General features: G+C 44.6%; 1 protein-coding gene across 1 annotated transcript; it reads left to right on the forward strand.

The window, feature by feature from the left end:
- LOC142571474 (motile sperm domain-containing protein 2-like) lies at positions 1–23986 on the forward strand. The gene is made up of 8 exons (XM_075679841.1): positions 1–378; positions 11386–11532; positions 12773–12859; positions 13194–13348; positions 17569–17629; positions 19334–19372; positions 19554–19678; positions 22655–23986. Exons 1-8 carry the CDS (start codon positions 261–263, stop codon positions 22712–22714), a joined length of 792 nt encoding a protein of 263 aa, XP_075535956.1. The 5' UTR covers positions 1–260; the 3' UTR covers positions 22715–23986.
- Positions 23987–26632: the final 2646 nt, after the last annotated feature.

Consider the following 26632-nt stretch of genomic DNA (forward strand, 5'->3'; position numbering starts at 1 on the left):
GTGGATGCGAAAAAAATAGAGAAGGATTACTCGAGCACAGCGCGTCGCGTGTACGAAAGGGAAAGCCCGCCCAACCACCGTTGCAGTCCGCCAAGTGTCACGGCGCGCGAAACGCACGTTGTTCTGCGAGACAGGAATCCGAGTAGTCACTCGCTCGACCGGCGCCGCGATCTGGACAACTATTCAGCCCCTCACTCCTCACACGGACTTTTCGCTTGCTCCGAGGCCATTTAGTGTATCTAACAGCAGCAGCAGCAGCCATGCCGTACATGTTGGAGAACGACGTATTTGGAGAAGAGAAGAACTGGGCCCTGGTAACGCCGGAGCAGATCCGCGAGCTGCGCCAGCACTTCCTCGACACCTGGAACGAGGAGGACGGTGAGTGCGTGCGCCGGGTCGAAACTCCGCGACCTATGCGTGAGGCACGCCTAGAGCAGCCAACAGACGCAAATGCTGCGCTGTCCAACTGAAGCACGTATGGTTTCAGGCGTCTAAGGTACTGCATACGTAAACGTTAAGATGCGTTTGAACTGCTGAGTAGCTAAAGAATGCTGGAATGCAAGAAAATGCGCCCACAAGAAGAAACTGTGAACTTGCTTGGAGCTTGACGTTTTTCAATGTTAAAAAGTTGCGCCGTGGCATTTATCAGTGCATTTAAGGCAATCAAATGTTTATTTAGATAACTCCCGCAGATTCCTTTTTGGTAAGTTATGTCTGAGGAGGGGCGGTGTATTAATGTTAGCAAATAGAGCATATGAAAAGCAAGCAAATAACCATACATAAACAAAAGAACAGAAACTATACAAAGTCTAAATGCAACGGTAATTAGTTACAATGCAAGTTCTCATTGTGCAAAACAAGTTACGTTGTAAAAATATTGTGTGTAGTCTACAGTCCTTGGCGTTGGTGCCTGAAATATGGAGTTGAGCGATATTGAGGAGAAAGGTCACGTTGACGGTAAAGATGTAATAGAGGGATGATGTAGAAGTGTAAAATGCAGGATTTGTCCTAGTTGAGAAAAAGAGGGTGATCTTTCGAACTGCTGCATGGAACAGTGCGTCTCGACAGCGACCGTTTTTATGCTGCGTGACCATAGATGTGAGCCGAGGCTGGGTCGTCCATGACTTTTTGTTTCATTTCACTTTAAATAGTTTCAGAACGGTCACTGTGGGAACATTCTGAAAAGTCGTGTGTTTCGCCGAGTTCACACGCCTTTGTGCTCGATGACATTTCATGCTACGATTTCACAAAATGTTAACGACGTGCTGTCAATAACAGAAGCGACTGAAATGTGTTGTTCTGTGAAATCGCATGCACTGACACTGAAGCAAAACGCGCCTGATGCTGTGTGCTAAACGGCAACTACCTGTACAAGTAAATAAAGTGAATTCAACGTAAAAAGGAGCAACACTGAGACGATGTTGTAGGCTCAATAATATGCGCCAAATGGGGAGGCGTCTTATTTTGCGCTGATACATTGTTCTGTTCATGCTGTTGGCGCCCAGAAAGCCATCATTTTGGGCAACTAAAAATGCCATTAACGTACATAGATCACATTAACTAACTCTAAATGTTCACGCGTCCACTGAGGAGCCAAGACTGTTCTCCTATCAGCAACACTGTCGCAACCTCGTCGCAGAATTATGCCGGAAAGTTCTGCAGAATATTACGCGCAGCTCCTCGCCAGATGCTGAAGATACGGACAGTACGAAGGAGATTCAGTTTTCCTTATAGCGCGTTATGCTGCATGATGCATTGCATGCTGAATAAGTACCTCGTACTCGTGGCGAATCGTGTTTGGAAGTCTCATTTTACGTCGTTCAAGACAACTATAGCATAGTAATAAGGCGACTTTAAACAGCGCCTTGAAGAGAGGCAGGGCAATCTCCCACACCGCAGAGAAAAAAGTCATCATGCAGCTATTTGAACCTGAAGGCAGTATATTCTACTTGCTCTTAAATATATTAGTCCGGTTACGCAGCTTGCCTCTGCGCCGTATCATTGTGAAAACCTTTCAGTTTTGCACGCAGCCAACAACGCTTCCTCCAAGAAAGCTTTCGAATTTTCCAAAACTAGCTCTGATGTCCATCAGAGGCGCAATATACATAAGATTTTGTAGGAAAAGAAATGGACGCCCTTTCTCTTTAGAATATCCCGATTCCTACTAAATTTCCTCATCCTTTTTGTTCCGATGAACAGCATATGTTGACATGCCTGTGAGGTCGGACATGATAATTGCGATATATATGCCGCTGCAAGACAAGAACGGAATGGTAATTAAAGGACCAGCTCGCCCAGTCGTGAAGGGAACTACACGTGCCACCGAACCGCGGTGCTGTCAGACCGGATGTTTGTATAACAATACAAAAACGTCATCTTCCACGCATGCGTCGCGCGCTCGTTAGACTCCGGAGAGTAACGCTGGCCCACGAAGTCTAAGACGTGCAAGTGCAGCTGGCCACACGTTCTGCCAACATGAGCGCGACAGAAAGCACCAGAAGTAACTTGATGCCAAGAGAATGACGCTTCCCTGCTTGTAAGAATAATCATTTGCTCGCTCAGTGCAGCTTCCAGACATTACGCAAGCGCTGCAATGAAATTTGAAACGACCTCTTAGGCTCTTTAACAGGCAGAATAATCCAGTCTGACCACCGCTCAGCCATGGCCACATATTTAATTGTGCCTGTGATACCCCCGTGGTCTATTGCCCAGGATTTCATATGCGCTTCTTCCCAGTGTACGTGGTCATTTGCTTTCCACCCACATCGGTTCTTGGCTGCGGCCTGCAACAGAATCTGCGGCCGCCCGCTACGCTCTCCGACTGTCTGTTACAAAATCATTTCTAGGCAGCCTTTGCGGACGCTTTAGCATGAGCGTTGTCTTTCCGTGGTAAACGAAAAAAAAAAAGCAGGAAAATGCGATTCACGTTTTTCGTGGCGTTTAAGCAGTTTGACCCAGCTTGAAACAAGGAAAATCTTTCTTTTTCTTTTTTTGTACAGGGAGGACGCTTATCTTCACGCCTGGCCACACGTCTCTCTACCCCCCTCTCTCTATCTTCTTTCTATTCACTGCTGCTTCAGCTAAAGTAGGGTAGCCAACCGGACTCTTTACTGGTTAACACCCCCCTTCCTTATGTATATATATATATATATATATATATTATCAGAAGCCAACCAACTGACACCAAGGACAACATAAGGGAAATTACTTGTGCTTAATAAAGGAAATAAAGAACCGATATATTAACGGAAATGAAAGTGGGTGAAAAAACAAGTTGCCGCAGGTGGTAAACGATCCCACAACCGCTGCAGGTGGGATCGTTCCCCACCTGTGGCAAGTTGTTTTTTCATCCACTTTCATTTCCATATATCGTTTCTTAATTTCCGTTATTAAGCAGAAGTAATTTCCCATATGTTGTCCTTGGTGTCAGTGTTGGTTGGCGTCTTCTGATATCGCTAATAAAAATCTGGCCCCTCGGTTAACCCCCTTTCTTCATGCTTATATATATATATATATATATATATATATATATATATATATATATATATATGGCCGCGCGAAATGCTCAACATGCACTCTGGTAGTAGTTAACGGCAAATGCTGCAACTTGAGCATGCTAAATGACGCGAAAGAAAGCTTTTCATGCCTGGTTGCGACCTAAAGAACATTACTTTGGAAGAAACTTCAATCATGTTTAGTCCGTTTCTTGTGGCAAACGCGACAGGAAGAGAGGCTGAAAATTCTTTTGTAGTTGCGCAATTCTCTGGGCAGGATCTTGGCTTCACTTTAATTCAAGTAGCTCATGTTATGTAAGCAATTCTGCAAGGGCTTAATGAACCTCACGCAGTAAGAAAACTGAGCGTGTGTTGACAAATAGTAAAAAAAGAGAAGTATCTCAATAGACGGAGTCATCGTCGCTTCTCCATAATGGAGCCCCTATTCGCCTCATCGCAAGATGTCGATTTCTTTAAATACACTTATACTACTTTTCATACATTACGTGCAACTCTGCGGAGGCTAGCGCGACTTCTAGCTGTAGCTGCGTTCACACCAAGAAAGAGTTTTGTGTTTTTCTGAGCAATCACGTGAAATTGTTTTTTATTGAGGCTCAGTAATAAAGAAAAATTCATGAGCCATTCCACTCTGTGAAGGTGGTTGACCAGTGAAGCTGTTTAGCACACGACACGGAGGTGACACAATTTTGAACAAAGGTACGAGCGGATTTATGGTCTTGATGTGTGGTCATCGGGACGAAAGGTACGCACCCTAATTTATTGTCTTGATCCATGGTCACTATTTCACTCGCAACTGCAATCACATCCTTTTATAATGTCCACTGGATGCACGTACGCCGCTGGGTGGTCGGTTGGGCCGGATCAGTGTGACATCGCAAGCGATATGTCTGCAACACGGAACGCGTAAACCACTCCCTTTTCGGTACCGACACATCTACATTGAAATCACCGACAGCGACAACGCTAGTAGTGTCATTGTAGATAATTCACGCAAAGTGAGCAGCCATGAACCTTACGGCACTACGAGTCATTGCATTTTTTTATTGCTTACGGGGTATGAGTCATTGCTCACGAGGGTATGAGCCATTGCTCATGAGGATAGATCCATTGATGATGACAGTTTTCGACATGCTGTTCTGAACGCTGTATGGGTGATTAGAAAGAATTTAAGCACTGTTCGCTTCACTTTGCTGAGTGCTCGTAGCCTCTGCCTTGCGAGCCGTTGCATTTCTTGCTTCCCTACAGGAGCACGAATGCTTACGAGGGTAAGAACCATTATTTGTTCACGGCGAACAAAAGCGCACGGAATCCTAGCCATATACAACTTCACTGTAAAAAGTTTCTTAACCTAAAAATGAACCATTTTGCAGTATACCGCTGTTATTATTGTTACGAAGAGGAAGCCCGACGTATAACTGCTTACATAGGAAAAAGTTAGTGTTAAATGCGCAGGCTGGTACAAAGGTCACAGCTCCAGTAGGCAGTCTACCACTTCCTGTTCGTCTCCCTCTTGCGCGCATGGACCTGTCCAAATGCACCGTAAAAATATGTCGTTTGAGATTTTTTGTTGTTTTCCTTTTCAAGTTTTTTTTTCATTAGCAGCCCGTCGCGGCTCCTCACGCGCAGGCTCGCGCAAACATGTGTGACCACGAATCTTGAGCACGAAACGCGCTGATTTATGCATTTCAATGATCGAAATCATTGCCTAGCTTGGACAGCGTTGCAAGCTAAGTATGAAACGGAGTATAAAGGTAGTCCTCTCGTAGAAGAGTCAAGCTGTCAGCAGTGGTTCTACGCAAATTGCTCGGCTATATATCTGGTTGCAGGGGTAATGTTATCGTTTTCTTGCCCAGTTGTTCTCAAACCTTCGGCGACAGGCGGTAAGCAAACTGCTCTGCCAGGTGTTTAAAAACCATGTAGACTTTTGGTCATTATCGTTCATTTCTCCCGCTAAGCTACTGAATGTATTTTCTGTTTCTGTACCTGCACATCGCCCTCTCCCTTACCACAATATATAAACGAGAAAAACGGGGGTTTTTCATCCACTTTATTTTCCATTAATTTATTGTTTCCTTATTCCATTTATTAAGCACAAGTAATTTCCCCTATGTTGACCTTGGTGTCAAGGTTCGCGATGGTTTGAGACAAAATGTACTGGTAGTGATTTTTCTGTCAAAACAATTTCAATCAGAAACTTTTCCTCTCGACGAGACGAGAGGAGAAACAACCAGCTTGCTCAAAGTAATCATTTATTTGCGTAGTTTACCTTCACGACGATAACCTTCATTTCCTGAACGCGGAGAAAGGGTACGTCAGTAGGTTCGTTTTTATTTTGTGCTGCTCAGAAATGACCATATCTACCGGACTTTTCCTGCTCGTACACGTGCCTTTGTAGCTTCATAGGGCAAGCGGTAAAAAAAAATAAGAAAGAAAGAAATGTCTCGTGTAACTACCATGGATTGCTTGTCGTTTCTCGCAGGCCATCGAGGAAACGGGACATAAAGATCATTCCGCGCCCAACACGCAGTTCCACATGCGTATTACACAATGTATACGATGAAGAACACCGGTGACTGAAAGCAACGGCGACGGTCTTGTCAAGAGGGCTCTTTGTCACACAGACACATAAGAAAGAAGGAAAGAAAAGAAACAAAGCACTTCAGCATTTCTGGTCCCTCAGGTAGCCCGTCATAATGCATAGCTACGCGTGTTATGTAGATCAGTAGACGTACGGGGCCAAGGAAACACCGAGGGCCGGCAGCATGTTTGGAGAAAGCGTTTCTTGGCCATGCAGTCTGCGCAAAGAACACGCATTTAAACGTCACAAGATGTCAATTATAGCGTATACGGCCATCCGGCGGGAGGCTCCCTTTGTTGTAATCCGGCGCGCATTAGTATCTCCAGCATGCGCAGATGTGAGTGCATGCAGAGACGTTTCGGGTCAGGGAGAACGGAGCGACAGCCGCTCATACGTGGCTCTCTCGAATAGGGACAAGGTTGACGAAACGTCGCGATGGCTTCGCTTTTTTCTCTCTATTTCTTTTTCTTTCTTTCTGTTTCGCATTTCCGTGTAAGCATCAGAATAATATACGTAAAGCTGTGCGGACATATCTCTTCAAGCTAGCACGGTTGTTTGCTAGTCGCCCGCTTTGTTAAACATGACCCTTGAAGGATTTCCTAGTCTGCGACGGCGCATAAAAAACCAAAGAAGAAAGAAATCGCTAGTTTCCCGCTTGCTTGGCCAGTGATTCACTTAGACACGTTCAAGTGGCCAGGCCTTGGCTCAGTGCTCGAATCTGGGGCGTGAAATCTTGCTGCGGCCTTCCGTTAGTAAACAATACCTCCCGGTGTGCGACGGACCGTGCGTACGTGGCCTGCACTCTGGAAGCATGGGGAGCAAGAATGCAGTGACCCTGTTCACGCATGCGCGAGTTTTTAAAACACTGTGATGATTGTGTAGTCGACCTTAAGTTTAAATAACGTTTCACTGCAATTGTAGAGCTTCAAGGTCCAGTTTTGCTCTGCTGACGCACTTAGCGAAGGACATATTGAGTAAAGAATTCGTCTTGTTTGCATGCAAGAAAGTAAATAATGAATGTCTGTTATTTGACTTTTCTTTTATTTCTGCGTATTAAATTACTGTTGTTACACTCAAGTAATTTCAAAACTGCACTCCAGTGGAAGTTCTGCGCGCTTTGCTTAATAGCAATCGTGCTCATTGTTGTCTGCATCAGCGCGGACATTTTCCTATGCGGGAGTAAACGTGACCTGCATTTTCGGTATCATTCAACAGAATCTACCAGACATCGCTACATCTGAACCGTGACCATATGATCACTTGTACAACACCTTATTATGGATAATTACGTATGTATCAACAATGAACTTACGTGAAAATAATTATATCCTGGTGCCCTAAATATTGGATCTTACAGTAGAGTTGATATTCCGCTCAATCCAGTGATATTTTTTCTCAAGGCACTCGCTAGCTACCCCACACCGCTTCACTAATTGGAAAATACTTAGCGATTATTTCTCTTTCTTGTGCTCACTGGTGTCATCTATTTTTAGTTACTGCGCGGAATATCGGTAATAAAATGTCAAGGCAACTGCTTAATGACTATTTTGTCGCAGTAATCTGCACTGAGTACATATGCTATAGGTCTTCTTGGAACCATCCATGTTCAGGTTAGATCTCTTTCCCGACTCTCGAAAGGCTTGAAGTATTAAGTATTAAAGTAGTGAAACAGCCTTCAGCTGGTGCTCTCTGCAAAGGCGCTTGCGTATTTATTAAAGCGTGAATTGGACGCAACGTTGCCCTGGCGCCTTCACTGTGCCTCCTCCAAGGCACTGTAAAGCCGAATTCACGAAGCTTATTGCTCGCAGCAACCGTTTGTCATTGGGCGCCTGTCTTTGCCGATATTATCTCTGCTATCACGACTAGCCGACACCTGTTCTTGCGGATTTCTTAGTCATGCGTTACCATTTGGATTGCAGCGTTTGACTTTGTTATTTTAGAGCGATTCCTTGGTCCTTTGTATTGTTACCCCCTCCCCCCGCTACTTTAATACCTTCGGGCGAATGTAGATATCGAAATAAAATTCGGCAGCATGTTAGACTCTCAGACTATCGCCTGCACTCCGTGAAGGCGAAAGCCTGCAGCGCACGTGGTAATGCATTAAGTTATACGATCGGAAGGGCTTCTTGCAAGACATAACGAGCCGCAGTGGGAAGTAAGCATATATGAAGCGCTCCCAAATCCGAGCTGTGAAGACAAATACGCAGTACCTAACACAAACCCAGATTAGCATACAGAACAAACGCTTCATATTGTTTGAATGATTATTCCACGCACGTCCATATGTGGCCTCACTAATCATGCAGAGATCGTTCATGTAAGCACGTGTGCACACGAATTCAAATCTACATAAATCTTACTAGTATCACTTTCTACAAATCAGCAATCTTTGCGTCTTTTAGGAGTATGTAGCAATTCGCGTCCAAACTGAGAAGCACTTACATCGGCCCAATAAATGTTTCTATGGCGTATGATACACCCGGTAACTGCACTATGAAAAGCCTTACTCAAGTGCAGTGTGAACGGGACCTATATTTTGGTACACGTGTAGGGACCTAGTAAAAACTGGCTGCACACACGAATTCACTATGAATTGGTATCACGCCACGCACAAGCGCACGGTAACCGCTAGGTCTCCCTGCAGGATGGACCTCCTTCCAAATATGAACGTCGTCTTTTGGATACTCGCCCATCGTGCTTTTCTGACCTTGCGCACGAGAAAAAAGAAATCACAGCTCTCGAAAAAGGACAAACGCTATAGTGCACAGCAGTCCTCTTCCTCTCCCACGCATAAACAGGCCGTCGGAGCAGAGGGGTTAACGTTGCATCATTTTTACGTTCTACGTTCCGCTGACTTCCAGGAACGCCGTCCTTGTGCCACACAGTACACGCATTCTATAGCGGGTAGTTCAGCAAGATGTCCGCATATTCGTGCACTTGATTGTTATGTTAATTACTTATAATTACAGTGGCAACAGCCTTACCACCGGGCACGTGGTTACGGGGGGCGCGATGACTGCGACACCTCCTGCATCTCATAAACTTCCCTACCATAGGATATGTACTTAGGCGCATTCCGTCACTGAGTTTCGGTGTCTAGAAGATGTAGCCCCACTTCAGTGTAACCGCTTCTACACTTTTCCAGCGTGTACTGCAGGACGCATCGACTGCTGTGCAGCATGAATTATTCGCGTCTTTTGAATATGCCTGTTGTCAGGCAGACATTAGGACTTGCAACTATTATTCTCCATTGTTTGCTCTAAAGGCCTGAACATTAATATAATGCTGTGCAACTATTTAGTTCACAATTCATATTTAAGTTTGCCATATATGGTTTGTTCGGCGAAGACTGATAGCGCTTTCTATGTGGGCGTGTCGGTGTGGTCAGCCGTTGCCATTGTAAGCATAAGCAATTACCATAACAAACAAGTGCACAAATGTGCGCACATCTCGCTAGACTGCCAGCTCTATATAGAAGGCGTGCACAGTGCGGCACAAAGACGGCGTTGCTGGAACATGTGTGCGCCACGTTTACGTAGGCCAAATGTCTCGCGCGCCCTGTGGCATTATCCTAACGCGATGTCGGAACGATGCACTTCTCTCACGGACACTGCGGTTAGACTTGTCTAACTCGTGCACCACCAAGAGGCAACGTGCACAACTACCACTGTGGTGAGTTACGCTGGACATGAACGGACACGAGAAAAGCGGACGGCATTATTCTATAGCAACGCCTACGGAACCGCCAGTGCAATGTGTTCGGCTCTCAACTCGACCCACAAGGGTTCTGACATTGCCGCTGCGCCGCTGCAGCGACAGATGAGCGCTCGTTTTCCACCTTCCGACGAAGATCTGAAGCCGCGTTGGTTTTGCTAATTATTCTAGTACTGTAAAGGGCACTTTTTCCTTAGGTCAAACAGCCACTTTATTGATAACTTCATCTCTAGTGATCATACTACCCGAACGTTATCTTCCGCGCCCCTTTCATATCTGCCGGTACGTTCCTCTCATAATTCTTTTTTTTACCATGCTACTTTATAAGGTTGTCTCTAATCAACTGCCGCAGTAAAATTCTTTTTCTTATTTCATCCTTCACCGTGTTCTCATTTTGCTCATCCCTCTAAATTGTTATACGAGAAGTCACGAACAGCCTTAGCGAGAAAGAGCAATAAATATATAAGCGTGTGTGTGTCATTGTTATGGAAAGGTGGGATCATTAAGCAGTTGAACGAGGATTCGAAGACATATTTGATCTTGTCTTATTAAAATGCGCTGCTGCAGAAATCACATCTGCGTTAGTTGCCACGGCCAGGCCGCCGTCAAGTCGGAGGGGCATTTTCGGTCAATATTGCTAGATTTTATATTTCTGCCTCTCTAAAATAGAAAAGGCAGAATCCTGGGTGTTGTTGTCACTTTGCATATGAGCCTTCATGAATATGCGACAGGTAGCAACACTTCTTTTCCCAAAGTATTTGTGGTGTTGATCTTTACTAAGAGGAACCGTTGTTTTCAAACATTTTTGTGTTTGGATTTTGTCCAAGCCTAAGCGTTATTCACACGTGTTTATCGTAACCATTATTCGTTGTTAAGCGATAACAGTTTCAATTCTTTTGTTACTGCGGTGTTTTGAGCAAATGTAGTGCGAGAAATGAAATCTACGACCAGTATTATTGAAGAAAATCAGCACTGTATAAGCAATATCCTCAATTCTGGGGTGTTTTAAAGGCGGTAGAACATCAGGCCGTTTTCATAAAGCGCATATTTTCACCAAATAAAAATATAGGCTCCGATATAGGGCAAGGATATGAAAAATTTGGTAGGATATATAAACTTGACTCGTACATCACATTCATGCACACACGCATGCACCGGCACTCGAACACATTCACGTAATGCGTCCAAATCACACAAGTTGCGTCGTACGGTGACGGTAAAAAAAAAGGGGAGGGGGCGGGGTAGGATAAGTTCCTACCATCCCTCGATTTACAATGGTCCATGAATGCGCGCCTACATGAGGTTGCCATTTTGTTTTTTCCTGTTCCCTCATTCAAGTCAAGTAAAGCTTTTCGGCCTGTATTCTTAAGTGATCCCGTGTTTCTATTGTTTTCGGGTACCTGTGATCATTCACGGATCTTTAATTCGGACACTACACGCTTCAAATGCGCTAAAAACGTTCCACTGGAGTGATCCATGACCAGTTCACCGGAATGCATTAACCTCGCTTTGATGCGTGTTTACTGACGATTCCTTTTGCTCATGCACACGTGCGCTTCACCCTTGCCTACTTCGCAGATGTGTACTACGACGAAGATGTGAAGAAGATAAAGGAGAGCGATGATTTCTGTCGGAAGATAATCGCCCACGTGCGGCTCGACATGGAGTTGGCCCACAAGGTCGCCGCGTACCATCTTCGCTGGAGACGTTATGTCAAGATCCGAGGTACGGTTATCGTTACCGTGTGCGTTATTCCTGTTCTTGTTGTCATAATCATCATTGCCATTATATAACTAAAAGGGCTTGAACAACGCATAGAGTAGAAAAGTGGGCGAAAGAAACGGGAATAAAGAGCGAATTAGACAATTCCTCGTTTCGTACTTTCTTTGAGCTCGCGTCATCAGTGGTGCTCGTATCGACAGAAAGTCCCTTCGTATGCCCACCATGTTGCACGCGTTGTGACAGCGGAGGACACATTTTGAGACAGCACACGCGGTTATACTGACTCAGAGGACTATTAGAAATGCAGGAAGAGTGCACTGTGGTGTGGCCTTGCTTGTGCCCGTCGTCTTGTCTGCTTCGTCTACAGAGCACGTGGCTCCAGATTACATTTAATAGGTGTGACCGTGAAGAAGGAAAGCAAGGCCCAGAGCGGTTCAAAGCTTGCGTGGTTAAACACAGCATTGCCAAGCCCTCGTTATTTTCCTGCAGTGCACTACTCGGCTGAAGCAGAGCGTTCTTATTTTTGTCGTTTCGTGGCGATGGACAACTGGAAACGTCGCTTCGTTATTTTATTTTCCCGCATGATGGAATAGAATTATCCTTCATCGGAGATCAGTCGTGTTGTTAACGCAACCGCCAAGCAAACGCTTGCTCGCTTTCAAGGCTGTGGCCGTCAGCGGGTTCACTGCGCTCGGCCAGAATCGCTCAAGGACAGCCTCTTGGGCCGATGCTTTATCGATGAAATCGCCCAGCGCGTTTGCGTCGTGATCCAGACGGCAAAAAGCGATATTTCACTGGGAACACACTTTTCGCGTAGACCCTGGAGATGAAAACCAGGGGCGAAAAGCCAGGCGGCGCTTGATCTGTTTGCGAGATAAGGCTGAACTCTTGCCGAGTTCTGTTATGCCTGCCGTCACGGCCTCAGATAAAAAGCACAGGTATACGATTAACTACAGTGTCATTCGAATTTATTATAACTGTACAAATATAAACAAATACCTGCACAGATTTTGATGGCATCTGTTATTGAACATAGGTTTGGCAGGCTTGTGAGCACTTTATTTCGCTGATGAACCACTCAACTATTGCGGAGCTGACCTGAATCACAACATGAACATGCGTGCTACAGAAATGCAAATTCATCGTCATCATCACCAGCCATGCATGGAATCTTATAAACGCTGATTTTGAAATTTAAGCCTAACTTTGCATGCTACACGATTAAAGAGATGTGCTCTTGCAGATATCAAGGAGGAATCCATACCTAAGGAGTATTTTGAGCAAAACGCAATCTACCCATACGGCAAAGACAAGCTTGGATGCCACGTGTGTAAGTACTCACAAGACTTAGTGCAACTTTTTTTGTCTATCACAATATCTAGAGGTCTTAAGCTAGTTCATTGCCAAAATATTTATAAAAGCGAGGCTTCACAGCGCTATGCCGTTGATGACAACATGTGCAGGAGAGCTTCCATAGCATGCGTAGCAGTTCTTAATGCCTTTGTCATATTTACAGGCAACCCTTTTTGAGCTGTAATGAGACAAAAGTGTAAAAATTAAGCATCCAAGATAAACGTGCGCGCAACCTTATATTATTCAAGAAAAGTGTTCACACTGTGATTGCTACCGGTCATTTAGTATCTTGCCTTTCCTCGACTCACCAGTGGTGCTCCGGTGCAAGAACTACACCAAGGGTCAAGCCGACGTTCTTGAGGTGAAGCGGGTGTTCCTGTTCTTCCTGGAAAAGCTGTATAATGATCATGGCGCCAAGAAGGTCACTATGGTGTTCGACTGCAGTGGGGCCGGCCTGAGCAATATGGTACGCGCCTTTTGTTCCTTGCCTAGCTCGTTCGCGCTGTTGGTAGAGGACAGCGGCAGCACTTCCTTTCAGCCCCTTTCACTACATTTCACCGTCCGCTACGTATCAGAGAGAGAGAGCCTTTGAAGCGGCACTGCACCTTCAATGGGGCTCGAGCTTGGCAATACGGCACATTCTCGGCCCATGGGAGAGAACCACTTGTGCATTACGGGCCACGAAAGTGCTGCTGACGTTCTTGCGGGCCTCGAGCCTTAACTAAATTCACTAAACCTTGTAAATATCTCTATAATATATATAATCTACAGCGCACGCGCTAGGAGGCCGTCAAACTGCACGGAAAGACCTAATGTTTTATTTAGATTGACTGTAGTTTATGAACAACGCCTTTAGCATCAGGCTGAGCAACGGCGGGGTGGGGTGCGCGCTTGGTGTACTAGAGCACATCAACGAGAAAAGTGCCGTGCTGCGAGCATTGACCACGCAACGCCTTCCCGTGTGTCTCGCACGTCGCGAGACCTTCGCCGCTGCCGCGAGTACTCGGCGCTCGCATAACTGCGGCAGTTTCACCGCAGTAAGACAGAAATGCAGGTGCTTGGTGGCAGTGAAAAATGTTCCAAGCCAACGTTGGTACGACCCCATATAGGCGAAAAGCTTATCGAAGGAACTTAAGTGCTACAACATCTTCACGCATGACGAGAACTGCGGACGTCGTCGTGAAAATACTCGCTTGGTGGAAGTACGGACGGGTGAGCACTGTTGGCCGAAAGGCACGACATGATGACAGGGCACGGTAGTGTAATTTACGTGAAAATCTTTGTGGACGTCACTAGTTACGTAAAAGCTACTTTAGGTATGAAAAGTTTAGGCTCCGTGCAATATACAGGGTGTTTCAGCGAACACTTTCAAAAATCTTTAAAAGTTGCCTGTGGCAGATATCACAATTCTAGTTCATGAGCTGGTCTACTAGCTGGAAGCGGCGGACAATACTCGCGCAAGAAAATTTGAATGCGAAATTGACCAATTAACGAGAATTCACTAATTAACATTTAGCTAATTATCTTATGACCCATATTGCAATTTACAAATTCTAGCAGTGGTCTTCGCAAGGCGGATCCATTTGGAACGAATTTTCAAGATGACACCAGTTTCGACATATAAATTCCCACAGTTTGCGGAGAAATGCATTGGCGTTCCAGGTAATTTGTTAACGAAACGTCGTTTCATGCACTGAAGCACACAAGTAACTGGAATGCCAATGCATTTCTCCGCGAAATTCGGGAATTTATATCTCCAAACTGGTGTCATCTTGAAAATTCGTTCCAAGTGGATCCGCCTCGCGAAGTCCACTGCTAGCATTTGTAAATTGCAATATGGGTCATAAGATAATTAGCTAGAAGTTAATTAGTGAATTATTGTTAATTAATAAATTTAGCAATTCAATCTTTTTTTGCAAGTAGTGTCCGCCGCTGCGAGTAGACCGGCTCATAAACTAGAATTGAGCTATCTGCCACAGGCAACATTTGAAAATTTTTGAAAGTGTTCGCTGAAACACCCTGTACATGAAAAATATGTGACTCAGGTCTACGATTAAGATAACGACTGACGACTTTAAGCGCCGACACATGTTATAGCACATCTTAATCAGTGTTTGAAAAGCAACCTCACGCGCGGCTATGAAAGCCATTCAGGTGAGAGAGACAACCCTGCGTTGAGGCGTGTGCATCTGATACCTGAAGCTACAAGGACTTCCCGAAGTGCAAACACCGAAACATGAGTAAAAAACTCGTAATAAACTACAAAAATAATAAACCGAACAAATCGTCGAGCTACGCTTCGCGCAGTTTCTGCTTTCTCATTAAGTTTCTGCTCGCGTGGGCCATTAGCTCAGACTATTCGATAGCTTGCCCAACAGAAAATGCTCTCATTTTTTGCACACTGAACTGCATATTGTATATTGTATTGTATTGTATGTGTATATTGGTAGTAAGGACATATTTGTGTAGTAATAATATATTAATGGAATATACATTTAATATAGTATTAATTTAGTGGTATATGAATGCAAGATCCGATCACACATGTCAAAAGTGCAAGATCGAAAGAAATGTATCTTCTCCATTTATTCTGCTGTAAGACATTTATTCTGATGGTACACCATAACGGAAAGAGACCAAAAATATATTCTTCGTAGCCGTCTTGATCGTATTCCAAAGTGCTATTAGTTTGCTAATAAATGAATTTCAGTGTGGAAAAAAGAAATACGCCCTGTGAAGTTGTTTATTTACGTGACATTTCACGCAGTTATTATCTTCCGGGGCTTTGAATAAAGCCCGCGAAGTACAACATTGCCGTAATTATTTAACTGCGTTCTGGCGCGTCTGGAGGCTGGCGGCACTCTCAATTGTTTAGGTAGAACGAAACCTGCATACATATCGGAAATAAATAGAAAAAAAGCGGTCGGCCAGAGCGTTCAGCGTACATGAGCACTTTCGTTTTGAAGCAACAAATAAACAATTCTTGAATTGAAATAGAATTGAATTGAAGACCGAAAGCTGCCATTGTCCTAAATGATAACAAATAGACCGGCGTTGTACGTGAATGGTGATACATTTGTCGGCTTTTCTTTTTTAAGATTGGCATGGTGGACTTTGTTCTTTCAAAACACGATTGAGAGCCCTGCCATCCAGATATGCAATAGCGCAGTTGCATCATTTGTCATACTACTCATATATATAAAATTCCTATGGTGGCTCCATCGAAGTTCCTGCCATATTGACATGCCCAGCACTGTGCTGAGTTACCAATGAAGTAACACCGCTTCAGAGACAAGGATGACACTTACGCAAGGGGCCTCATGCTCTTCTGCCACTGCCTATTATAAATTTCCTTTTCCCGTCAAGCGCGAAGCCCAAGTTGCAATCTTCGTTCGTCACAATGGCGTACCCTTGCACAGAAAGACAGTAGTCAGTTGGCCTTCGGTGGGGCCGTCAATTGCCAAGGCTTGGAAGGCCTCGTGCGGTTCTACATCAATAACTCTGTGTGACAGGCTAAGAAATGCGACGGAAACCTCACCGTCGCCGCACCTTGACGCTTCCGCGTTTAGTGAAACAAAAGAAGGCAAGCCTTCCTGCATTCGGAACACCAGCGTTGTGTCTAAGGTCCTAAGAAAGCTACAATAAGAATGTACATGTGTATACCCTGTGGATATGCGTAACCCAACGGTGCAGCCTATAGCCGTGGTAGTGTTAGCCAGGACGCCTTGTCGCCATAGTTCAACTCTCACCAATATAGTATTGCAGTTTTTTTTTACACTTCCAGTACTTTTCTTTTCATTGAGAAAAACAAATATTTAACTTCTACGAACTGTTAAGCTATCCTTCAACAAAACAGCAACAGGTTTCATACGCTGTTCGTGACCTCAATTCATATTACTTCTCAGTAAAATTACTTGACGCTGAATGTTGTTGCCGCAATGACTTTCGGTACGCATTCAACAGATGCATAAAATACACAGGCTTCATAAAAACAAAGGGAAAAAACTTGAACATGAACATAGCTGGTTTCTCCTAAAAAAAAAAGCCCGCCTCTGCAAGCACGCTTTGCACATCCGCTGTGACTGCTCGGGAAGCACGTCAAAAGTGCCTCATAATCTGTCCATCTCGGTTTACGAGTCATAGAATTAAAAAAAAAAACAGGACCCATGCATGTCACATCGAGAAGCAGCAAGCCAATAGATTCGATTGCACATTTCTCTGGATCAAGATATAATCAGAGATATTGTACGTCAAAGACAAAATGATTAAGCTCACGCTTTTATGAAGTTAGTACACCAAGGTTACTACGACCGCTAAAGTGTGGAAAACAAAACACGCTTGGACAACTGCACCAACAGAAATACCCTGATCGCCCCCGCACTTACGTAGCATCACGCGCGCATTGTATTGCTTTTTAACGGTGACCGTATATCCCCGCATTGTTACCGTAATCGTTCTCCCGTTCTGTGCAAGACGCGCGTGCGGTATTCGAAATTTTTACCTTTGTCGGCAATTCTAGGCGAAAAGAAAGTCAACCACACGTAGCGCCATACACGAAAGCATTTTGTTGTTCAAAGTGGCATAGTATTTCTGTTATTTCTTTATGGAGGTTCATATTTGCATAAATACGCCCTTATAGGTCGTTCTGGGGACTGATGTTTCGCTTCCTTTCCTCTTTCCCTTCAGGATATAGACTTCACCAAGTTCATCTTCAACGTATTCCTCAAGAGGTACCCGCTGGGCCTTGGTAAGTGATCCTGAGACTTTCAGTGTGCTTTCATACATCATTAAATTTTCTGATAGCTTTTGCAAAATTTTCTTGCATCAATCTTTAAAGAACAAGCTGCCTTCACAATGCCAGGCGTCCCTTAACGGTCGTACACTTTTTTACGTTAAGGAGGTATACGCAGCACCTTGCCCGTGCTGAGAAAGTTGGCGTGTCGTTTCCTTGCTCTGTAGGGCAGAGTTCGCGACCTCTCATGTAAATTTTCAAAAGATAGAATGTAGAGGTAACGCCAAAGAAAAAGTACTTTCATTTCTGTATTTTCTTTTTGCTTTCATCGCATGAACATATGGGATATCGAGGACAGCGCACTGCAAATCTGTAGGCAACCTGTACGCACCTTCAGATTTCAATCTACGCGGGCAGGGCGCGTGATAATTCAACTTGCTCATAGCTACCTTGTGTCGAACGCTATTGCTTAACTCCCGACATTATACAACACCTTGCACTTGAATGAAAACGAGAACGCGAGTTCTTGAGGGTAAAATACATGGTGACAGATGCAATTTGCAATTTAAAGAAAGTTAGGCGTCGTGATGTGCACACAGCTTCTCATGAGAGGAGCTAAAATAGGTCGAGCCTGGAAACGAGGGTGGCGATGGAGGCTTGTTGGCTGATCATTATGGAATGTACGAAGTGTAGCGCAACAAAAACAAGGACAAAAAAAACTAAGCACAGATATCGTTTGTGTCTGTGTTCCATAGGTAACTAGCCTTCTAGGTAACCGTAAATTGTGCCCATATGTTGAATCTTTGATGGTGCACTTAATTCTGTTGTTTTAGCCAAGCAAGAACTTTTGCATCGACAGTCGTGTAATTATATACTGCATTCACATTCGTTTTGCTGTACGCAACTCCTACCATTGTACTTGCCCTTCCTGTTATGATCTCATGAAGTATTGACACTATGTGAAATGAATGAATGAATGAATTAATTAATTATTCCATGAGTCTGGCTAGTTTTCTGGACTTAGCGAGCCGCTTCTGTTTCAAGAACAACTTCAGTGCTGCTCTTGAGCAGCGTGTTACGTCGATGTTCTTTACAAAATGCAGCCGAATACAGCACCTAATGAAAAAAACACCGCGAACGTGCACTTTGAGAAACATTTTCTATCTGTTCCCCGTTTAGGATGGCTATGTACGTTTGTACTAATGCGTCGAGACAGAATGTCGACATTCGTTGGTGTCGATTTCTACGATTCGCGATTGAGACACAAGCCGTTTTGCTTCAGCGCTCACATGTTCGTTTTCAGTTCGTTGCAGCTTTCAGTCTCTCCGGTGTAACTATTGTAGGCAAAGGAAACGTGTACAAGTACGCACAGACTTCAGCTCTTTCTGTTATTACGTATGCACATTAAGTTTCTTTTTTTCTAGCACGTTAAACCTACTAAGCAATGTTTATCGGACTACTGCTTTTTGCGCCATTTACGACGAGGAAAAAAAAAGCGCGCCACCATGACAGTAAAGACACGCTCGCACTCACTCATTACAGTGGTTGCGCGGTGGTCGTTACCTCTCTGTCGCAGACACAGGCGTGGACAAGAGGAAACCCTTAATTTCTTTTTTTGATAACGCTTCTCTTCTCAAGGTCGAAAGCGAGCGAGCTCGGCACACCCAGGCTGACGACTAACCGCATTTCTTTTCTTTTTTACTCCTTTCCTTCTTCTAGGCTACGTCCTTGTCTACGACATGCCATGGTTGTTTAATGGTGAGTTCTTGGTTCTCATCCCTTACACGACCTTGTCGAGATGTACACCCAGTTCACCAAAGCGCGCACCTTAACAACTAAATATAGTAAGAGCCGTTCAGTCGTGATATATGCAATGCACGCCAATATACTCAATCTTGCATAACTAGCTTAATACATTTTGCCCATCCATTTTTCTCAGCCGCCTGGAAGATCATCAAGGGCTGGATGATGCCCGAGGCCGCAGCACGCGTCAAGATGGTCAACACGGAGGAGATCAAGAATTACATTGACCCCAAGGAGCTCCCAGTCCACATGGGCGGAACGGTGAGTAAACTGTTAAAGCATGGTCGCGGCTGCGCAGGACGATCAGAGTGCACTCTTCAATTTCCTCGGTCGTTCTGTCTCTAACTCGATATTTTTATTGCTCTTACTATGAACACATTCTCTTCACGAATCGCCGGTATCTTTCATTTGTATACAGCGTTTCTCTTTATTTTTTTTTTGCGCTATTGCGATGTAGAGGTTTTTGTTGCACTTGAAATGTTGGAATTAGAAAACAATATTGTATTGTTCTTAACCAATCAGCTCAAAAGTCAAGCTCTTCATTTGTATATTTCGGAGAAAGAACAATTTATCTCAACACCTATGGTTCTAAGCCTTCCTGTAGACGCTTATGAGTAATTGCACTGGTAACTAAGGAGCAACTTCGCGTTTTCCCCTTGTCTTTCGAAATGAACTAGCTTCGCCGTCAAGATTGAGATTCGTCATTCCAGCCATCATGGCAGGTGAAGTTTCCCATGTTTTAGTGATTTATGTAAAGTTTCTGTAAATTTGTTGCTGCCATAAAACTCACTTTTATTGGCGAATCCCTCTGTTCAAATAAACCATTAGAGCAGTTTTCTGGCATTTTAACGCTCAAGTGCTTTTTGAAAGGTAAAACCAGTCTAATATAGTCGCCATTTTCATAATTGTCTGCTGCGCATTGAAACTTCCGCTGTGATTTAGCGTGAAACATTTGTTTTACCCCCGGTGGGATTAGAGATGGAGAATATGGACTCAGGTAGCACTCACGGCTCGCCCGAGATGCTTCGTCAATAATTTCCGCCGTGATCTCAAGATTATGACGCAACCAATTTCCGCCCACCCGCTAATTAGAGGTTACGACCCAGCCGCACGATGCGCACACAAGCAAGGATACTCGTCCGCATATCGACATTTATTAGACATGTATAATCAGTTGTGCGAATTTTGTGGCACTAACCGACATGTGTGCAGTGCCTGCTGCGTTAAAGGCACCTTATGAAGCTTGGCATGTCTCAATAGATAACAACCTTCGCTATTTACAACGATAACTCTGCACTTGAGTTGATCATTTAAGTGGTTTTGTGTCCATGCGTAGTGAACGCTGAGCACAAGCTTGGTACTAACGTATCGCAGCAGGGCCTCAGAGTGGTCACGCTGGCGATCCATCTTGCAGAAGTTAACACCACTGGGAAACAGACGACAGACAAAACCCAGATTCTCGCACTGTGAAGAAGAAAAAGAAATAAGAGAAAGGGCAATGGAAGAAACACCTGTCAGTTTTCCTCTGTGTTTTGTCCTTTGGTGCTGGAAATTTGGCGAGTTGACTTTTAGGCACTGAATGCTGGATGGGTTTGTATTCCATACTGGCCAAAAAATGGCGCGGAAAAAGAAAACAAGGGACGACAAATAAGAGAGTTATAGATCAGCGGGTTTAGAAGCCAGTGGGTCCAGCAGGCGAGCGGAGACGGCTCGGTCGAGCGGAGTAAGCGGAGCGCTCTGCTGCTCCACTTGTCGAACAAGGTTGGAGTTAAAAACATGCGTATGCTCGCTTCGGGTTCTCGATCGCGGTCATCTGCTTCAAATCGCCACCAAACGGCCTCGTTGCTGAAGCGTCTCGCATGATACATAGGTCTTCTTCATATCATCAGAAACCAACAAAGACACCAAGGAAAATATAGGGGAAATTACTTGTGCTTACCAATTGAATTTAAGAAATGATAAATTATTGGTAATGAAAGTGGATGACAAAACAAGTTACCGCAGATGGGGAACGATCCCACGTCTTCGCATTACGTGTGCGATGCTCAATCGCTCCATCTGAAGACGACGCCGACGAGGTGCCACTGCTGTTCGAGCGCGTGGTCGCCATTCGCTCCGGAAAAACGCTGGCCGCCCTAGCGTACCGCACATGCGCAGTGGCGCCTACGCTGGCCCGCTGAACTCGCTGTACTATAACTCTATATAAACATGATACGAGCGCGGACTTGATACTGTAGATTATTGTCAGAAACACAATTATATACCACGGCACAAACACGCATAAAACCTTCAATATCAGCGGCTGAATTATGAATTTCTAGCTTCTGCAGCATCACATACTGCCTCGCAGTACACATGTCACCGGACTTGCCAGTAAGGAATGCTTCGGCAATCTCCCCACGCAGTCCTGTCTTTGTGCCTTGACGATACCATAGTTTCATTCAGCAACGGTTTACAATTGCATTCTTTGCAATGCAGGCACAAATGAGGCGACGGCTGCCCTTTCAACGATGCTCTGTGGTCCATTATTTACCCGCCGTGGTTGCTCAGTGGCTATGGTGTTGGGCTGCTGAGCACGAGGTCGCGGGATCGAATCCCGGCCACGGCGGCCGCATTTCGATGGGGGCGAAATGCGAAAACACCCGTGTGCTTAGATTTAGGTGCACGTTAAAGAACCCCAGGTGGTCAAAATTTCTGGAGTCCTCCACTACGGCGTGCCTCATAATCAGAAAGTGGTTTTGGCACGTAAAACCCCAAATATTATATTATTATATGGTCCATTAATTTGTTATTCAAACACCTTCCTGTTTGGCCGATGTACCACTTCCCGCAGGGCAGGTGCATGTGATACACTAGTCCCTTACCACACTCAACCAACCTGTGACGGTGTTTAAAATCGCAATGACTATGTCTTTGTGCACGGCCTTCAACTTTTCTTTCTACTGTTGCGCAGATGCATCCCAACGTTTTTCTTGACCTTTACGTGGCAAGACAATGAGCCAAGCCTGGTCAACTCGCGTGCAAAATGTTAGAGACGAAAGGGGACGCCACTTTTCGTTCTATCGGAAGGCACGATGCTGCGGTATCAAACAGAACATCCGGTAATTCTAGGCCGGCTAACACAGCTTACGGCGTCCGCCGCGGATAAAGGCTTGTGCTCAGACGTCCCGAGAGACTTACGAGTGAATAAGAATTTCCCATGCGCATAAATGCGGTGGTTCTCGTGTATTCTTGCAGGACACTTACGAGTACAGCTACGTCCCAGGAAAGCCGCTCGGAGAGCGAGTCGCTTGTTGAGCGAGGCCTGACAACGTTCGCCCGTCCCACCGGACGACTCCTCTTGGTGGTTCACCGGATGCCGCGCACCAGATCGGCCACTGAGAGCTTGTTTACGGGCTGCCCCTCTCGAGGGATTTGACTGCAAAGAACTCTTCGCGGTGCTCTGCTGAACAAAAAAAAAAGCAGGCGGTGTGTTTTTCTGTGTTGAGAAAAACGACCACGAAAACCCGGCGTACAAGAAAGGTTGCCTAAGTGGGGAGTATAGAGCTGCTGAACATTGAATGAATGCTTTTTCTATTTTTGTAAATTTAGCCGTTCCAGCATTTCTTGGCGTTTTGTTTGTGGAAAAGCTTATGTATAACGAAATATAAAGATCGGCTCCTTAAATGGTAGGGCGATGCTCCCTTTAGAAAAATCTATATTTGGACCCTGTGTACATTTTGGCAAACTGAAGTGCAACCTTTTCATACTCAACTGCTCTTCCCATAAGCGTTATTTGCGCTGTTTACTGTCTTTGATGTGATCATTTTCAAGGTATATCACGTTTTTGCTTAAAAGCATATAACGTTAGCACATTTCTGTTTTTCTTTGTAAATGATTCTATGGGCCTTATGAACAATGATACCAAGAGAAGGTTCTTTTGTTCTCTATTTACCATACATTTCATGGAATATTTGAATATGTCACCCTGGAGCACTAGACGTGCAATGCTCAATGCTGTGATATGGAATGCAGACTGCCATCGAAAAAAAAAATAGTTCTTTTTCTTGCGAACATGCATAACACGCTCGCATTGTTCTGTCGTGGATGACGTTTACCAAAAAGAAACAAGAAAACTGACATAAAAATGTCGATTTAACGTCCTAAACGTATCTTTCATTCTTAGAATAGTAAAGAAACACATTTCTTATAAGTTCTAACAAAGACAGCATGTACAGTCTCGTCAGTTATACTGGGTCTAGGCGACGTCGAAGTAAAATTAACTACGCGATCTTATGAGAAGCGACAGGATTAGTTTACACTTTTTCCCCATTTCGGTGGACTCGCACGTTGCCTAAAAGGCCAAATTTCCACTTCAGTGTTCTTCCGGAAGTAAAACTGTTCAGAGAGCACTCTTCCTTATTAGTACATCAGCCAAGGACACTGTTGTTTCGCGATTAGGCATTTTAACTGATGTGCAAAAGTTCGTTATGCGGATATAGGTGGTAATGTACCTTGCAGTTTGCATGAATTGTGAATGTGTACAAAGACATATTTTTATATCAGAAAATAAAACCTGTTATTACACGATTATTGTAGCATGCTCTATCTCGATGGCTCGGTTCTTTCTGATAACACAACTCTAGCGTTCGAGACTGGTACGACACGGCTGTTCTCAATCGTGCAACACTAAGCTGAGCTTGGAAGAGCAAGTATCGACGAAAATTAAAAAAAGAAAACAGCCCAAATCCCTGGCAAGGCCAGTACTAAATGGGGTGCACGAAATAAAACATAGTATGCGGAAATTTGGGGCCTGGTAATGAGTTAAAAATGAAACAACTAAACGCTTAACCGAGGGTTATCCCCTAAGTACGTGTTTTATATAGCCTGCCTTTTTTTAAAATTATTTCTAATGATACGCAACTGCGCAGAGATGTGAAACCATTGCAGTGCATAGTGGTAACGCCGGACGAGTAACCCACCACCTACTCCGCGCTGGTTTTCTATTGAGAGTGGAAGTGCAGCACCCGTATCTCTGTTGCCTGCCATGTCAAACCACACTGCACAAGAAATAGAAATGTCGAATTATTAAGGGAAAGTGAACATCCACCCAATCGTAGCAATTGCTACAAAGGAAACCCATAGGCGTTCCTCGAAATAAAAGCCTCGCAGTTAAAGAAAAAATTGTCCTCGTCCGGGTGCAGTATGGATGGGTGCATGTCTCACTTTCCCTTAATTAATTACTTCTCTTCACCTTGCGGGTTTCCGCAGAACTATTACGTCAGAAATGTTAATGGTCACTACGCAACCTTGCGGATATGCGAGACGTGGTGGTGGAGTTGCCACGGTAAAATTGCGCCATCCTACGTTCCACTGAGGCGCCGCGGCAGGTATAAAAAGCTTGCTAGCTGTTTTTTAAATGTGTCACTCGGAACTACGTTCATATTATCAAGCTTTCTTTTGCTTAGAAGTTATTAATACCAAAAAAATTACGAAGATCGCCTTCATGGCCAATTCGCCGTACCGCGATAGTGCCACATCATGAGAACATCATCAGCCGTGCTGGTGTAGTGGCTCTGGCATTGCGCCGCTGAACCAGAGGGCATAGAATGAAATCACGGCCGCTGCGGCCGCATTTAGATGGGGGCGAAATGCAAAAAAGCCCGTATACCGTCTATTGGGTGCACCTATGGAACTTCAGGTTGTCAAAATTAATTCTTAGCCCCCTGCTACAGCGTCACCCGTAATCAATGGTTTTTTTTTAAACTCGGAAGCCTGAATTGAAAAACCCCAGAATGGAATTAATTTAACATAGAAAAAAAAACGAAAATGTCACGATAGCTGGTGCGGCTGTTTTGCACAGATTGCGTCCTCAGCAGCAGTTTTAAAACAATGCGGAAATGCGTCACGAAATTCGAACTCAGAACGCAGAACCAAAAATCGCCAAGCATCGCTTGGTTCGCACGTTGCGAGGGCTTCCAATGCCGGATCGAACTGATGATTTTTTTTTCCCGATGAAGAGCTCGTAGCCCCACAACTTCTCCGGCGCTAAATACTGAATTTATCTTCAGCGCAATGACTTGCGTAACGGTACGATTTAACATTTACTGGACCGCTGCATCACTGACTTGTGTCTTCTATACGTTACGCGTGCGCGGAAGTGTAGATTGCAAAATGGGTCACGCTCTTCTATCTTTTTTACCTGCCCATCAAGCATAAATTACTGCTCTTGTTCATTGTACTCATCATCCTCAATAATATTTATTTATTTATTTATTTATTTGTTTATTTATTTATTTAGTTATTTATTTAACCCCTTAAAGGCTTCCTGTCGGAGCGCCCTGTGAGAGGAAATGCGGAAAGGACAAGTTCCGGGGGGTCTTGCACGCCGAAACCATGACCCAATTATGACGCCCCCTGTACTGTGCACTTCGGATAAATTTTGACGGCATGCGTTTTTATTTTTTCTTCTTTTATTTTTATCCCGCGCCCAACGCCCGGCTACACGAGCCTATCTTGCACTTGGCTTCCACCGCGATGCGGCCGCCGCGGCCGGAATCAAAACCGCGCACTCATACTCAACATTGCAATGCCATAGCTACCACGGCAGGTGGGGGTGGTGACAGCGGTAAATCAATAGGTCAGCAAGAAAGAAAAGCTATAAAAAAACTAAACTGTGTAATTGTCATTATAATGTCCCGACATTCCAATGTGGAAACAAAATGAAGCCACACGTGGCAGTACATCAAGTTACTCGCGGAATAAAACATTTCCTGCCCTTGCTTCTGCCTGTTGGGAAACGCTTCTTGCGTCATCACAACAGCCATCAACCGCATGTCCTCCTTGTTTCGATTACCAAGAGCACTTCTGTTATTTCCAGCTGGCAACAGCAGATGCTTACGTCACTGTTACCTAGGGCCCGAAAGCTCGCCAAACCTTAAATGACAGGCATTGATCGTTACCTTCTCGCTCGACGAAGTCGCCCTAAAGAAGCAATGCAGCAAAGGGTATATGAATAGAGAAATGGATTCCTACGGTTTTTGCATGGCATCCGTGCTTCCTAGCTTCCCGGAAGGTTCGCGCGGCACATTCTTAGGAAGGCTTCGAGCTGTCAGCAGACACGAACTTCAATGACTGGTTCCTGCCTTTTACAAAAAGACGCCGGCTTCTCGTCTACAGAAAGTGTCTGGCAGGATGCAATTAGCTTCAGTAAAGGCACGCAGTAACTATGAAAGT

This window comes from Dermacentor variabilis, chromosome 2 (assembly GCF_050947875.1).
Source record: "Dermacentor variabilis isolate Ectoservices chromosome 2, ASM5094787v1, whole genome shotgun sequence".
Taxonomy (NCBI): domain Eukaryota; kingdom Metazoa; phylum Arthropoda; class Arachnida; order Ixodida; family Ixodidae; genus Dermacentor; species Dermacentor variabilis.

What these genes read in the sequence shown, in the direction of transcription:
- LOC142571474 (XM_075679841.1), top strand. Translation starts at nt 261, where the DNA reads ATGCCGTACATGTTGGAGAACGACGTATTTGGAGAAGAGAAGAACTGG. An exon ending in GAGGTACCCGCTGGGCCTTG is followed by an intron (nt 17,630 to 19,333) that starts GTAAGTGATCCT and finishes TCCTTCTTCTAG; the next exon opens with GCTACGTCCTTGTCTACGAC. An exon ending in CAGTCCACATGGGCGGAACG is followed by an intron (nt 19,679 to 22,654) that starts GTGAGTAAACTG and finishes GTATTCTTGCAG; the next exon opens with GACACTTACGAGTACAGCTA.